General features: G+C 46.1%; 1 protein-coding gene across 1 annotated transcript in view; it reads right to left on the bottom strand.

The window, feature by feature from the left end:
* The window catches only part of COL17A1 (collagen type XVII alpha 1 chain), a 64,125-nt gene that overhangs the window by 24,159 nt on the left and 23,899 nt on the right, over positions 1 to 16,067 (bottom strand). The window contains exons 14-31 of the mRNA XM_034776266.1: positions 15,448 to 15,612; positions 14,727 to 14,816; positions 13,445 to 13,489; positions 12,747 to 12,896; positions 10,979 to 11,194; positions 9,708 to 9,746; positions 9,418 to 9,444; positions 7,437 to 7,463; positions 6,536 to 6,598; positions 6,208 to 6,312; positions 4,576 to 4,638; positions 3,826 to 3,852; positions 3,626 to 3,679; positions 3,221 to 3,256; positions 2,228 to 2,263; positions 1,686 to 1,748; positions 1,281 to 1,316; positions 26 to 97 (exon numbers count right to left, since the gene is read on the bottom strand). Of these exons, the coding sequence (XP_034632157.1) occupies positions 26 to 97; positions 1,281 to 1,316; positions 1,686 to 1,748; positions 2,228 to 2,263; positions 3,221 to 3,256; positions 3,626 to 3,679; positions 3,826 to 3,852; positions 4,576 to 4,638; positions 6,208 to 6,312; positions 6,536 to 6,598; positions 7,437 to 7,463; positions 9,418 to 9,444; positions 9,708 to 9,746; positions 10,979 to 11,194; positions 12,747 to 12,896; positions 13,445 to 13,489; positions 14,727 to 14,816; positions 15,448 to 15,612 (1,314 nt within the window). The remainder of the gene's footprint in view (positions 1 to 25; positions 98 to 1,280; positions 1,317 to 1,685; positions 1,749 to 2,227; positions 2,264 to 3,220; positions 3,257 to 3,625; positions 3,680 to 3,825; positions 3,853 to 4,575; positions 4,639 to 6,207; positions 6,313 to 6,535; positions 6,599 to 7,436; positions 7,464 to 9,417; positions 9,445 to 9,707; positions 9,747 to 10,978; positions 11,195 to 12,746; positions 12,897 to 13,444; positions 13,490 to 14,726; positions 14,817 to 15,447; positions 15,613 to 16,067) is intronic.

Below are 16,067 nucleotides of genomic sequence, written 5' to 3'. Positions count from 1 at the left end.
GTCATTTTTCCCTTTCTGCTTTTACCTGGCTGTCCTGCATCTCCAGTGGGTCCAGGCGGTCCTCGCATTCCTTGCATTCCCATGAGACCTTGTTCCCCTAGGGATGGTTACCAAGACAACATAAACATACTCAGCTTCATGTACCCAATAGTCTAGAGACTGCTGATGTGAAAAGAGCCAACGTTCCAATTGTGGGCCCCACCCACAAGTCAGTGGGCATGCTGGCACATTAAGCAGGTACTTTTATGCCTAAATGCCCAATTTAAGCAGAGATAGCAGTTGGTAGCCAAGTTTGAAGTGCCGTAATTTCCTTATTTCAAATGTGAGATATAAGGCCACTCCTGTGACACAGCACGAGTCAGGTGATCTCCAGGAGATCGCATAACGGGTATCTAGTCACTCGGGCTTTTGCTTGAAATGGGGAAGTGACTGTGCAACCATAAGGAAAATACACACGCATTCTTCAACAAGAAAACTTCAAAACCAGACTGCAACATGAAGCTGCAGAACTGGAATTAATTTGCAAACTGGATACCATCAGAGTAGGCCTGAATACAGACTGGGAGTGGTTGGGTCATTACAAAACCTAAACTTAATTTCCCCAATACTAATTTCTCCCTACTGTTACTCACCCCTTCTTGTCAACTGTCTGTAATGGGCCTCTCTCTTACCACTTCAAAAGTTATTTTTCCTCCCCTGGTATCCTGCTGTTAATTGATTTATCTTGTTAGACTGACCTAACACTTGGTAAAGCACCCCCATCCTTTCACGTATTTATACCTGCTCCTGTATTTTTTACTTCATACATCTGATGAAGTGGGTTCTAGGCCACGAAAGCTTATGACCAAATAAATGTGTTAGTCTCTAAGGTCCCACAAAGACTCCTTGGTTTTTTTTGCTGATACAAACTAACACAGCTACCACTGAAACCTGACACATTTATCTGGTGCTCATGCTACAGAATGCATATGATAGTTGATTCTTAACTTCACTCTAGTGCCTTGGATACACACGGCCCATCTCAGGTGAGGCCAGGATGATGGAGAACTGGGACACAAGGATATTTAGCCTCCCGTAAACATCTCTCAGTTCAGTGTTAGATGTTTGATGGCACACTCTTGTACTACTATGTTGAGAGGCCAGGGCCCCAAGTCCATCACTCCATTGACTCCGCTACTACGTCAGTCACCATCTCAAGTTGCAGGCAAGTCACGATGTAGTTGATCTTTTGTCTCTGATGAGGGGTAATGGGTGAGAAAAAGGAAAAAATAGTCACCTACCTCTTGGGCCTTGGTGTCCATCGGGGCCAGCTGGACCTACCCAAAGATAAGAGCTCATTAGGGATTGCTGGAATGGTCCCACAGTATACCCAGTATGGTGAATATTCCCCGTGTGGTATAACTGAACACAAGACTATGGCTTTCTATTATATTATGTCTGAATAAGACCTTGACTGGGATCATTGATGGTTCAGTAACTTTCACCAAAAGCTTAAAGGTAAGGACCACTTTTATGCAAATATAATCTAACCAAAGAGATTTGTGGGAAAGACCTGGCAATACATACAGTACAATTCCACTGCACAGTTATCTCCATTCCAGTCCTCACAGAAATGGACTATCCGTGGGTGGAAACAACACCTATTGTGTTCTCTAGAAATGTTGCGTCTGTTCTTTGTTATTTACCTACGGATCCTTTAGCTCCTGGCTCCCCTGGAGGACCAGGCAACCCTCTTGAGCCTGGCTCGCCTGCAATCAAATTAAATTAAAGTGAATAAAAATAATGTTGGTGAGGAAAGATTTCATGACGCTCAACAACATTTGCAGCTTTGCAAGCTAAAGATAGTATTGACAGGGCATTCAGGCCTCGTGATTCATGGTGCCGCGTGATCACCTCTGGGAACTGGGAGGGAGTTTTCCAAAATGTACAAATTAACTGAGTGCATTCCAGGTGAGGGGGAATCTCTCTGAAGTAATAGGTATGGATCCCTACCCAGGGATACCTGATTATATGAATCAAGAATATGATCAGATATGGCAAACCTTATGTTCTAATGAACAAAAATAATGTCAACAATAACAATATTTTTACATCTTTAAAAAATAAGCAGAGCAAGTTTGGATGGGCAGACTATATTCCTGCATGCACATTTTTATAATAATCCTCTTCATATTTTAAAGCCAGTATTAATTCCAGGACCCCAGACAAGAAATGTTTATATACTGACCTGTCAGACCACGAGGTCCTTTCTCTCCATGGTCACCTAAAGCAAACACAAGGGGAAATATAACTTCATGTAATTCATAGATTCATAGAGTTATAGATTCCAAGGCCAGAAGGGACCATTGTGATCATCTAGTCTGACCTCCTGTATAATACAGGCCATAGAACTTCCCCAGAATAATTCCTAGAGCAGATCTTTTAGAAAAAATACCAATCTTGATTTAAAAATTGTCAGTGATGGAGAATCCACCCTTGGTAAATTGTTCCAATGGTTAATTACTTTCACCATTCAACATTCATGCCTTATTTCCAGTCTGAATTTGTCTATCTTCAACTTCCAGGCATTGAATCTTGATTCCAGGGGGAGGGATAGCTCAGTGGTTTGAGCATTGGCCTGCTAAACCCAGGGTTGTGAGTTCAATCCTTGAGGGGGCCAATTGGGGATGTGAGGCAAAATCAGTACTTGGTCCTGCTAGTGAAGGCAGGGGGCTGGACTCAATGACCTTTCAAGGTCCCTTCCAGTTCTAGGAGATGGGATATCTCCATTAATTTAAAATTTATTTATTTTATTTTAATCTTGTGATATCTTTCTCTGCTAGACCAAATTGCCCATTGTTAAATATTTTTCTCTCATGTAGATATTTATAGACTGTGATCAAGTCACCCCTTAACCTTCTTTTTGTTCAGATAAAGAGATTGAGCTCTGAGTTTATCGCTATGAGGCATGTTTTCTAATGCTTTAATCAGTCTTGTGGCTCTTCTCTGGACCATGTCCAATTTATCAACATCCTTCATGAATTGGGGGGACGAGAACTGTTTCGCTGAAAAATTTTACTGTCAAAGAAAAGGGAAACCTGATGACAAAAGCATCAAATAACCAAAGCCAATGAGGTATGTAATTGATCCCAACCTGACATTGAGAGAACCAGGACAAAATATCCTGAGTAATCTAACAGGAAGAAAGTACTGACAAAAGTAATGTAATTGATTAGCATACCTTTGGGTCCGGGTGCTCCCAAAGCTCCTTTCTCACCTAAAAGATATAAAGGCAATGACTTAAAGAATAAATATTGTGGGCGTGGGGGAAGGTCTTCCTCCATCATTCCTCTCTAGAGACACAACATGACCCATCTCTTCTTTTGATGCTTCATCTAATCTAATCTAATCCATCATGCTCCTACCTATCTATGGTATTTCCAGGGTACCTATCACCATCACTGAGTTTATTCTTTTTCCTCCTATCTTTCTCCTATTATCCTCGGGGCCCAGGGTCAGAACCCTTCTCAGATATGACTCTGATTCACAGCTGGGTGTTCTCTTCTGGGTAGCAGTGGAAAAGCACAACATCTGTTACAGCCACCATAACTCGTCAGTGTAGCAGAAAGTGGGCTCTAAGTCTTACCTTTGCCCCCTGGGAGACCTGCTTCACCTCTAAATCCTTGAAGACCAGGAGAACCTGCAAGAAAAAAGGAAATTGGGGGTTTAATCATGTCCAGTCTACTCTACCGCTGAGCATGTTTTCTAAGGAAGTCAAGCATGCAGAGTGTTGTCACTCTGTCTTTTTGTTTCCTGTATGTTATAACAGGAGAATGTGGCACTCACCTGGTGGACCTTGTGGGCCAGGAGAACCTGTCATGCCTGTAAATAAGAAGTGTACAATATTTCAGCTACATTGTGATGGGAAGGAGAACCCATCTCCTTGGGTTTGCCAACAGGTGACTAGATTCCAGAGTGCCCCTAATTAAACAAGGTCCTCCAGCCAGTAGATGATCTTACATAATTTTCATCCTATACATCAGAGCAATTTAGTCTTGAACTGGGACTGTTGCGATCTATAGGAAACAGCTTTCCCTGGTGGTCCAAGCCATATCCTCTCCTCCTTGCCCAAGGCAGGAGGAACAGAGTTCCAGCTTGTTTCAGCGGGGAGCTGCTCTTTATGGGCAAAATTGTTCCTCTCAGTTACATGGGTCAGCTCCCATTGGTGTCTGTGGAGTGGCACCTACGTGACAGAGATAAGGATTCACCCCATTATTTCTAAAGGTTCAAAGGCAGGCAAAAGCCATCTGTAAGCTCAGGTGGGTCGCTGCCACCAGTCAATCATCTACGGCGTCACTTACACCTCCATAAAACAAGCCTTTTTCTAAAGTCTAAAATACTCCTCTTCCCATTAGAACATCTCGTTCTGAAATGGGGTTAGTTTGGGGGTAAGCCAGCTCATTCATCTGCCCACTGCAGTGAGGCACAAATCAAAACAGTGAGACCCACAACCTTCCACGCATCCTCCCACAGCTCCTAATTGGGGCTATTGCCCATGCAACCTCACTGCCATTTTCTGTTCACCACTGTATTTACCTTTGAGGCCAACAGACCCTGGTATCCCAGGCGGTCCTGCAGGTCCCTGATCACCAACAGCACCTAGAGAGTAAAGCATCAGAGCACATCATTAACCAGCCTGCCCATAGGCGCCGACTTCCCCTCTTTCCTGTGAGTGCTCAACCCCCTTCTGCCCCACGCCCCCACTCTGCCCCTTCCATGAGGCCCTGCCCCTACCCCACCTCTTCCCCCCCCTCCCTGCTCCTATTCCAACTCCTTCCCCAAATCCCCGCCCTGGCCCCGTCTCTTCCCTGCCTCCTCCCCTGAGCGCGCCACGTTCCCACTCCTCCCCTTCCCTCCTGGAGCGTGCTAACGCTGCCAGACAGCTGTTTGGTGGCAGCCGGGCGGGAAGTGCTGGGAGGTAGGCGGAGGAGCAGGGACGCGGCATGCTCAGGGGAGGAGGAGGAGGTGGGGCGAGGGGAGCTTGGCTGCCAGCCCCGGAGCACGCACGGAGTCGGCTCCTATAAGCCTGCCAGCTGCCATCCTCCACCCCCAGAAGGAACGCTAAGATTCAAAGGGATGTGTCCACAGTGTGGGGATCGCCTGCACCACACTGAGCTTCTCTTGTCCTCCTGGGCAGCAAGGCCAAACAAGCCTGCCGCTTGCTCCTGTGGGATCCGCTTGCTATAAACCAATTGTCTCTATGAACCTAAACTGGGCTCCCTTGTTTATAATTCCAGCCATCTCTTTCACCGTTCTACCCCCAGCTCCATGTGCACCCATGAAAATGCTGCTTTGCAGACAGGTATTGCATGTTTACACAGCTACACAACAAACCACCCGCCACGTCTAGTCTATTTTCTTCTGGGAGTCACCTTGAAAGACTGAGTGTTAGCAGCCAATTTAGTAAGGATCTGATTGTGGTATACGGCTCTGATTCCCCGTCGCTCAGTGTCATGATTAATCAGTAATTAAGACAACTGAGAACATATTATCCGGAAATGAGCCCATCTCATTGGGCATTATGACACACCAGAGTTTGAATCCTTCTAATGTCCCAGGACTTATCTCACTACACCACCTGGCGTCATTGTCTTCTGTTGTCAGTAAATATTTCAGTGGGGGAAAAATCGATCAGTCATTTCTGTGCTAAAAGATGAGTAAATCCAATACAACAGACAGATCTTTGTAATTAATTGCGGAAGCTACAGAAATTAAAAGATTCTTTTTGGTAGGACACACAGTCAGAACCACCACCCAGCACCAACCCTTTTGCCTTTTTGCACACACTCAGCAGTTTTCTGGTTTAGTCTATTTATTCAGCTCTGTAGTAGCTCTGGGCCAGAGCCTTTCGTTTGACTCTTGCCTCACCATTGGCAGAGATAAGGTAAAAATTAGCTGAGAGCCAAACCTCTTCGGGGTCTGCAAAACCCAACCCTGACTGATGAGCTTTGGCAAAACAAAACCCGACTGGTTTGGCCATTGTCGAGGTGGCACAAACCCGAAACCTTTCGGCCCTATTCCAAGTGGAGAGGCAGATAAAAGGAAACCTGGATCTGAACTATCAGAACTAAATCCTGACCACTGAGACTTTTGCAAAATCAGAACCGAGACCCATCCTCCATGGCCCATCTCTTTATGCACTGGGGATAGGACAGGACAGTCTCCTACCTCTGTCTCCTTTCTCCCCAAATCCAGGTGGTCCAGGTTCCCCACGAGGCCCTGGTAGCCCTTCTCGCCCTCTTTGGCCTGTGGGTCCTTCTCTGCCGTGATCACCTATGGAAAGCAAATGGCTTGTAATATAGCTTTATACCTTCCATGCAGTGAAATTCAGTGTCTCCCCTCCGCAGCACCCCCCGCAGCAGGACGGCAAGGGCCACGCTGGGGAGCTGTGTTTGCACATGCAGGTTGAGGGTATGCACATACTGTGTGAGTCTCCCACAATAACTGAGCTGTGATAAGCTCAGAGTAATCTGTAAGGTGGGTCAGTGCTGCTTACCCATGCTGCCTTTCTGTCCTTTCGGTCCCTCTGGTCCTGGGTGCCCAATCAAACCTGGGACGCCTGTAAGCAAAACACAATGTGGTAAATCTGCAGTTTTCCTGACTATGGACCAAGGGTGGGTGTCTAGGAAATATGAAAATAAGGGATTTGGAAATCCAGGACTGCAGAATTAGGGTGGTTGGGCTGAAAAAATATATTGTTTGCTAAGCACTGTATGTGTGCAGGGGTCTCTTACCAGCATATGGTAGGTAGGGTAGGGTGTGACAATAAATATTCTCTGGCTCTGAGAACATTCCTGTCCAACACGGCTGATACTGAAGGATGCGTGATTTTGTCTATAAAATATTTCTAAATATTTAACAGGTACAGGTCTGGAGGCCACATACCAGCCGAGCGTGAGTGCTGCTCTGTCATTTGACACAGGGGCGACATTTGCACGACGGAACGCCCACTTGTAATGCACACAGCTTTGCATGCACACACCCTTTGCACACACATTGGCAGGGCATGATCACTCTTGCAGGCAGCTGATAGAATTGTCACAGGCAAAACCCAGTTTGCAATTATTGGCCAGAATATTTCAAACGTGCCCACAGGTCTCAGTGCACCAAAATCGTGCAGGGAAACGTGCTCACACACAACCCAGGACAGGATGAAGCCTCGTGGCAAATAAAGCCTTTGAGCAGTAGGGCAGTGGTTCTGCCTGTATTTCAACACCAAGGGTATCAGAACTTCAAGCAGTATAAGACATTTGCAATGGCACAAGAGTTAAACTCCATGCAGAGCCAGCCTGGAGGGGTTTGAGGTGCAAAATTAATCCTAGCTGACTGCAGTGTCCCTGCGTGCACTGTTCAGCTGAAGTGCCACGGAGACTGGCGACTTGTAGAGCTCAGCCTACCTGGTGGACCAGGAAGTCCTTGATCTCCTGTTAGAACAAAGAAACAGACCATTAATGGGAAAACGGCTCTTTCCTTATGTTCCCACCTTCACCCTTTTGCTAGTTATTACCCTTCTGCCAAAAACCAGCGGGGTAGGTGCCTTGCCTTTGACAAATCAAAGACCCCAACATTCCTCAAAAGCACATTTTGATTAAATCAGATACCGTACAATTTCTGTCTTGCTTTTCAAAAGGGTGAGTGTATTTTTGGATACAAAGCAATACCTCTGATCCCCTCTACAATGCTCTCTAGACTCGGGTCTTTGCCAGGGGATACTATTGACAAGCGAACAGCCATGAGGCGGGTATAATAGGCATGGCTGTTTGCTTGTCAATACTATCCCCTGGCAAAGACCCGAGTCCCTGCTGCCCGACACCTGGGCCGTGGTGCCTCCCCTCTCCGCCTCTTCCCCTCCCTGCTCTAACCCTTCCCTGAAGTTCCCACGGCTCGCTGCTGCTGTTTGGAGTGAATCTTCCTCCTCTCCTCTCCTCCACCCCACCCCCTTCTCCCCTCTGAGGTCCCGCGCTCGTTCAGGGTGGTTATTTTTTATCGCCGGAAGAGCTCTCCCCCGGCGATAAAGCGTGATTACACTGCCCACGTCACTGCGCTGTAACATGGGCAGTGTCGACATATTACACAGTAGGCTGGTCTACACTGGGGGGGGATCGATCTAAGATATGCAACTTCAGCTATGTGAAGTCGACATATCTTAAATCGATTTACCTAGGGTCCTCACGGCGCGGGATTGATGGCCGCGGCTCCCCCGTCGACTCCGCTACCGCCTCTCGCTCTGGTGGAGTTCCGGAGTCGACGGGGGAGCGCGTTGGGGGATCGATTTATCGTGTCTAGATGAGACGCGATAAATCGATCCCCGATAGATTGATTACTACCCACGATTGGGTGAAAAAGTCTTCCAGAGACTTACTAGCAGAGATCACTGAAACTGTTAAAGGGCCATTGAAGTGGTAATGAAGCCATTTGACAGGCATTTGCCAATGCCCAGGAAGTCTTTGGCCACATTCAGCCGGCTTTATGTTGTAGGAAAATGTGTTTATTGGGGATAAAAACAGTTTCCAAATGACGACTCCTCAGTTATTCTCTGTACCCAGCAGAAGTAACTGCTAACCTGGCTCAAGGAGGAGCTGACCTAGCCAGTGAGTTTATTTCTTGATCTAGTCGTTTTATTCAAACCCAGTTTAAGTAAACGAGTCTGGCAGGGAATTCTGGGTGAGGTGATCAAACTACTGTCTTAATGCAGGCTGTCACTGACAAGCACTTTTTCAAAAGGAGCGATTAGGCTTCAGGTTGGTGCAGGTGGCCTGGCTTTTCGTCTCTCTGTCTCTGTACAGCGTACACCGAACTCCCCGCCATGCACAGGAGAATCTATCTGGCAAGTGAGCTACACCTGTTGTCTGATCAGTTCCTTTGGGGAATGTTATTAGTGCTTTAAGGTGAAAAGAGGAGAGGGTCTCGGGAGGAGGGGGCAACAGCAGGGTGAGGAGGCGAGCGGTGAACTAGCTGCACAGCAGGTGGTGGTGGAGGTCTCATGGCGGGTGGGGACGGGTCTGGCCGGGGGGAAGAGGGGAGCAGAGGGGGGATCTTGGGAAGGGGTGAAGAGGTGAGTGGCGACTCAGCCGTGGGCGGGGGCGGGGCCTGGGGCAGAGCAGGGGTGGAGTGTGGGCGGAAGAGGCAGGACAAGGAGCTCGCCTCCCCCAGGAGAAGTTTCACCCACCGCCCATGAGAACAGCCAACACTATCATTATCATACTTGACCCAGGGAACCATTTAGAAGGTGAGAAGCAGTCACCACTTCATCAGCCTCTCAACAGAACTAACTTCTTTGAGAGACAAAAGCCCTTCCTTCAGCTAAGTGCTTCTAAATCTAGAATTCTCACAGCACGTTGCCCGGGTATATGAGAAAATGTCTAATTTCAGACTCACCTTTGGGACCTTGCACTCCCATATCACCTGAGAAAGGAGAAAAAAAAATCAAATCAAGAGAGATCCAGGAGGTATTCCCAGTGATTGCTCATTTTGGGACCATCCTTTCTTCCTTGTTACACTCCAAACTCTCAGTGAGACCCCTGGGAGTTTGGGGTGAACATGGAATGCAGGATCGGGCCCTTCCCATTTTAACTAGTTGTGCCAATCAATTCCCTGGATTCACTGTGCAAATTATTAGAAGAACCTGAGACACAGAACAAAGAAAGGGAAACACAACTCTCCTGTACCTTTCAGACCAGGTTCCCCTTTCTCCCCTCGGAAGAAACCTGCAATGGGAAGTAAAATGGTTGTTAGATTTAATTATACAATTTTAAGTAAAACAATCTCTCTCTTTCTCTCTGAAGACACAAGGCTGCTTTTGACTCGATTTCAAGACTGGAGGCGGCATAGTCTAGCGGGCAGAGCATGGATTTGGAAAGTAGGAGCTCCCGAGACTGACAGGAGTGACTCCCCTTGAAATCAGCTGCACTCATCTCCTGCAGAGGAAGGAGAAATCAGGCTTTCTGAGTGCCAATCCCATTCCTGACTCTCTGACCTTGGGCAAATCACGTAACCATATTTTCTCCATCTGTAAAATACTGACAGGAGTGTTGTAAGGAATAATCAGTTACTTTTTGTGCAGTGCTTTAAAAACGATAAGCCTTATCAGTGCTGTAAGTATGATTCATAATTACACGGAACATTACTTTACAACCACCTTGATATCGCTGTCTTGGATAAGTAGGGTAGATTTAATCCCTCTGCTACTTCCATTACAGGCAGCATTCTAAGACCTGTACTTGCTTGCAGCATGCTCTCCCATAATAGGAAGGGTTCATAATTTGGCTATAGTGTGCTGCGCTTTGAAGGCCTCTGACAACTCAGATATGGAGTCACACACCTTACCTGGGAAGAAAGACTATTCTGCAAGTCTTTCCACTTATCTGGGACAGTGAACAGGGCACATTTTCAAAAAATGGCCACCTAAACTGCTCCTGCAAAACTTGCATATGCAACATTTGCATGTTCAGACTATTCATCTGTGCAAGCAAATCTATTTTTGCATGGGCAGTGCATGCATCTCTCCATATTCCGAATGCAAGTGTAGATTGTGTGAATGCAAATTTTACATGAGCAATTTAGACAGTGAATTTGGAAAATCTGAAACGAGAGAATGATAAGGGCTCAAGAGTTCACATTTGTCAGTGCAATCTGACTGCAGGGACAAGGGTGGGGCTGAAATGAAGTAAAATCAGATCTCAGTTACACCAATGTAAATCTGGAGTAACTCCACTAAAGCCAGTGAAGTTATTCCAGGTTGAGATCAGAATCTGCCTCTTCTTCAATAATATATATGGAATCTGGTAACACCATGTTCTACATGTCTTGCTACCTAATTGCAATCTTAAATCACACAGCAGTGTGGACAGTGCAAACGGCAGATCCACCTTTTTTTCCTGGTGAAGCATCTTTTAGCAATCCAGTCTCATGGAATTTCTTGGACTATTGCCCTTCTTACCTTGTCCTCTTTCCAAAGCCATTTTGCTCCTCATAAACAGCCAGAGAGCCTCTTGATCTTTATGACTGAAACCTGTAGCATAGTTTGGACCTTTCCCGACATCAGAAACACGGTACTCTTGGGTAATATCCCCATTGTGTGGATTAATTAACAGGTAGTTGGCTTGGGCTTTCTCCAGGTTTTCCACACGCGATTTCAGCTTCTTCATTTCTTCCGCTGAAAGGTTAAATTAAAGTAAAATATTAAAGGGGAAGGAGCAGTGGGTTTGATCCCCATAACATTTATTTCTAAAGGCAGAAGCAGGGGAAAGTTCATTGTCAACTAACATTTGCTACTGAATTTGGCGGGGGATGGGAGGGTAGGGTACGGTTATTCTGTGTATTTTGTAGCAGGGATTTCCACTGCTACAAGACATCTTTTGAACCTGTCGGCCTCTAAGAGGAAGAATTATCTTGTGGTCAGAGCACAAGAGTGGGAGTCAGATCTAAATTCTGCTCCCAGCTGTGCCATTGATTTCCTGAGTGATCTTGAGCAAGTTACATGCATCCCTTCTCTGGTCTCGTCTACACTAGGGAAAAAAGGAGTTTTCCTAACCTAAGTTAAATAACACGAGATAAAATCCTAAAGTGGAAAAGACAGTTTGTAGCTTTCACACAAGTTAGTTGGTTGAGGCAAAGCCTAAGGTTTTAATTCATAGTCTTTAATTCAACCTGTTTATACACGTGGAAACGACACACTGCCTTGTCTTCACTAGGATTTTACCTTGCATTAGTTACCTCGAGTTAAGACCCAACTGTTTTCCTAGTGAAGATGCACCCTGTGTGCTTCATTCCTCACATCTGTAAAACAGGAACAATACTGATTTCTATCCCTCGTATGGCTGTTGTGAAGCCTAATCTGCTAATGCTGGACAAGCGCCTTGAGATCCTTGATGGTCAGCACAAGAGACGTGCAAGGCTTTCTATTTATCACGTAAAGGCACAGACAAAGAAATGCGCATTTAGTAGCTAAATCCACACAACTGAAAGATATTAGACCCAAGAAAATTTGAAAGCTAAGCTGATCAAACATGGCTATTTCTGGGGACAGTGTGTACCGTGTTGGTACAGCATGGGAGAGCCGCTGGACTCCCAAGTATCCTCCTGCTGCATTTGTGTCCAACGCTGTTCAGTTCTTAACGGGAGGTGACACAGATCACGTCACGGATGGTAATAGACCCTGGCAGCACAGTTTGGGGCCGTGTCTCCAGAAGCGGGGGACCTGGACAGAAGTAAGGGGGCCGAGGCTGGGGCCATAGCTGGGGGCAGGCGCGGGGCTGGGAGTGGAACCCCGTGCAAAACCTGGGGGTGCTGCAGCACCCCCTGCACCCCTAGTTCCCGCGCCTATGCTGCCCAGAGGAGAAGTTTCCTAACCCTGGTCACTTAGAGGTTGGCTTTTGCCCTGAAGCAAGAGGGTTTCTATCCCTTACACATTATTTTTATCCTATCTGAGATATCTGTTGTTCTCATTATCCTAATCTTTGTCTTATCTTTTACTTACCCTTGCTAAGCACTCAGTGAAAGTAACTTCACAGGCTAATTATGTGCTCTGCAAAAAAGTATTGCATGGGACAGATATTATTACATTTTCTCTACCATCCATTATCTTGTTTCCCTCTGTGTTGTCCCTCTAAAGGGGGTTTGGATGGAGAGTTTTGCTTTCCTTCATTATCGATCCGGATCTGAACTTCTTCAAAGTTCTTTGGCCTGCTCTCGCTGTGATCTCTTACCCAAAGCGATGAGTCCGAAGAGCAATCCAAGGAGGAACAGCCAGGCTAGGAGCAAACCCAAGAGCCATTTCCACCAGCTACAGCAGGAACCACAGGGACACCAAGCTGGGGCTGCCCCTATCCCTCCCCCTCCATGATCGCCTCCAATTTCTAAAGTGGGAAAGGACAACAGCAAGGTTAATGAACAACTTCAATAGGAGAATAAAACCTGCAGGGGCAGGCCCATTAAATACAGCACTATGGAAAAACCTTTCCACTTCAGTTTGCACACAATGTGTGAAATTCGGACCATCCTGATGTCAATGGCAAAACTCCGCGTGATTTCAACAGGGCTAATGTTTTTTAAACTGCTGCCTTCCAGTTGCTGGTTGCCCCTACATTTGTGTGCTTGCACAGCGATGACACAATGAGTTGCAGCCATAGTTCTGCATAGCTGCTCTGATAACTACTTGATTCGCCCCTGCAGTCAAGAAGCGCGTCTACTCAGATTCACACCCACAACTGAATTACGGGTGCAAATTTTGCAGGTGCAGACTGTGCTCATCCTAAAACAGCAACCCTTATGAAAATGGCCTCCCCGCTTCGTTGATCACTTACGGATTATTTATATCACAGCTGTGTAATTCTTTTTTCCATTGAAAGTAAACTACGCTTTAATATATCCCCTCCTACTAAAGAATCTTCAAAGCGCTACTGACCTGCGTAAGTTGCTTTGTCCTTTGTTGACACGGATTTTAGACCTCCTGTTGTTAAAAAACAAAAGAGATTTTAATGATCTTTCTTTACAGGGGCCAACCACACCCAGGAGAATATGGACACAGCTAAAATACAATTCTGTTTACCAGTGTGTCTTTAGCACAAACTATTTTCCACAATGCTTTATTCTAACCACCTTGATATCCCTCTCTTGGATAAGTTGGGTAGATTTAATCCCTCCATTACAAGCAGCATTCTAAGACCTGTACTTGCTTGCAATATGCTCTCCCATAACAGAATGAAATTATGCAAGGCCATAAGCAGATAATAGTATAAACTACAGGAAATAATGGAACAAAATTGGTGCAAATCACATATTGCAGGTAAGCTGAGGTGAACATGGGTGCAAGCAGGAAAGTGATGTAACGTCACGTGTACTGAACTGGCATTCCCTGAGTCTGAAAAACAAGTGAAATTTACACACCCTGGGGATGAAAGGATGATGTAGCAGGAAAAGCAATTAACCGGAAAGTATAAGTGTAAGTAGGGGTCAGTTTACCCCTGTTACTAACTTCCTGCTACGTGTACATCTCTTTACCCTAGTGCATATAATTCACACTCATTTTACACACCCAGGATCTGATTCAACACTGTCACTCCAATAGTGTAACTCCTCTGATACCATTGAATCAAGTCTTATGTGACAAGCCAGCACAAGTCATTAATTAATTATTAATTATTATTATTATTATTATTAAGCATGTCTTTCCAGTAGCACCCCAATGTGCTAGGCGTTTTCCAGGAAGAGAAGAAGTTCCAGTCCTTGCCCCAAGGGCTTAAAATCTAAAGACAGACAAACAGACAGAGGATGGGGGGAAGGGAATACAACATATAAACAGAGAGGTCAAGCACGTGATTGACTTGGTCTTAATAATATGACACAGTTCTTTTTTTTTTTAAATAGGTCATACAATATTCCCGATCCCTAGTTTACCACTAACTTAACTAGCTCCACCACTTAGCATCAACATGGAATAGGTCCCTTTCTGGTTTGTGAATCGATGCATTCAACCACCAGGCTAATACACAGTGAGAGAGGAAATTAAGAGGCACAGGCAAGGGGTATGTTCAGATTGGACTGGAAAGGAGACCTGGAGGGCAGGTGAGGTGGAGAGAGCTAGGCAGGATGTCCCAGATGGTGCAGAAGAGGAAGCTCTGACACGTAGTGAGGAGAACATGTGCTGGGACAAACAGGCGATCGGTGCCAGAATGACCGTCTCTTACCATTTGTTTCAGATTTCAGGTAGGAGTCTGCAGCGTAAGAGGAAGAGAAGCCCTGCTTTTCTTTCTTCAAGGTGTCTTCTGCAAAGGATGCTGTGTGGAGTCCAAAGAGGAGTCAAATATGTCTTACCAGAAGTCAGACTGGACCAGATCCTCAGCTTGTGTAAACCGGCATAGCTCCATGGAAGTCAATGGGGCCATGCGGATATACACCAACTATAGCTCTGTCCCTTGGTCTTTAAGCCCTTGAGTTTTACAAGCAAGCTGGCTAATGGGCATGCCTTGTAAAGTTCTCCATGGAGTTTCATAGGGAGACTATGAACTTTGTCCCCATGTACCTGGTGGGAGAAGCTGCCCTCAAGTGGATAAGGGATGACATGGCAGCCCAAAGGTCTATTCTGCATTCCCGTGGCTTATAAAGTTATAGAGCCGAAAACTCTAGAGATGGAAAAGCCTTTTTAGGTCATTGAATCCGTCTCGCTGCTCACGCAGGTTTAGTCCCAGTGGTACCAAGGTTTGGTTCAGTGTCATTTTAAATGTGCCCAAGGGGTAGGTGTTTCGCCACTCCCCTGGGCAGACTGTTCCACAGCCGGATAGATTGCAATAGCAGTTTCCCAGAACCTGCCAGACTCTCACCTTTGGGACTATTTCCCAGTAATTAACATTCATTTCTAAGCTCCTAGCATGCATGCATGTCATGGGAGATGGTGGGAGGAGAACATACTTCCACTGAGCCCCATGCTGGAAGCACTGAAGACCTTGCCGCTGTCCTTCGTCATGATCAAGAGCTCCATCTCCTTCTTGGCAGGGACGTTCTCCTTCTCCAGCAGCAGGAACTTGCAGTCTTTACGCAGGATGTCGTCGCTCTGGGAGTTCACAGTGCTTCCAACTAGGGTGTGTGAAGGGAGGGGGGGAGTGAGAGAGTGAGAGAGAGAGATTGATTAGTGCGGAGAAAGGAGGTTTCAGTGATTAGGATGCTATCCTAGGATTTGGGAAACCTGGATTCAATTCTCTGCTCTGCCACAGGCTTCCTGTGTGACCTTAGGCAAGTCACTTTGCCTCTATCTGCCTCAGTTCCCCACGTGGAAAATAGGGATCACAGCGGTGCCCTACCTCATGGCGGTGTTGTGAGGATAACTACATTTAAGACTGTGAATAAGGAAGCCATATCAGATAAGATACAGAGAGCACTTTTGCTGAGAAAGCTTGTGGACAAGCCACAGCTGAAATGAAACCGTTTGGTAAAGTCCAGGCTCCTTTGGTGATGAGGATATGGATACCATAAGCACTGAGCTATGGAATAATCAGTCCTTTGGCTAGCAGAAGAGCAGCAGTGTTGAGCAG

Source organism: Trachemys scripta, chromosome 7 (assembly GCF_013100865.1).
Source record: "Trachemys scripta elegans isolate TJP31775 chromosome 7, CAS_Tse_1.0, whole genome shotgun sequence".
Taxonomy (NCBI): Eukaryota; Metazoa; Chordata; order Testudines; family Emydidae; genus Trachemys; species Trachemys scripta.
Note: the sequence above shows the minus strand (reverse complement) of the source record. Positions and strands in the feature narration are given on the sequence as shown.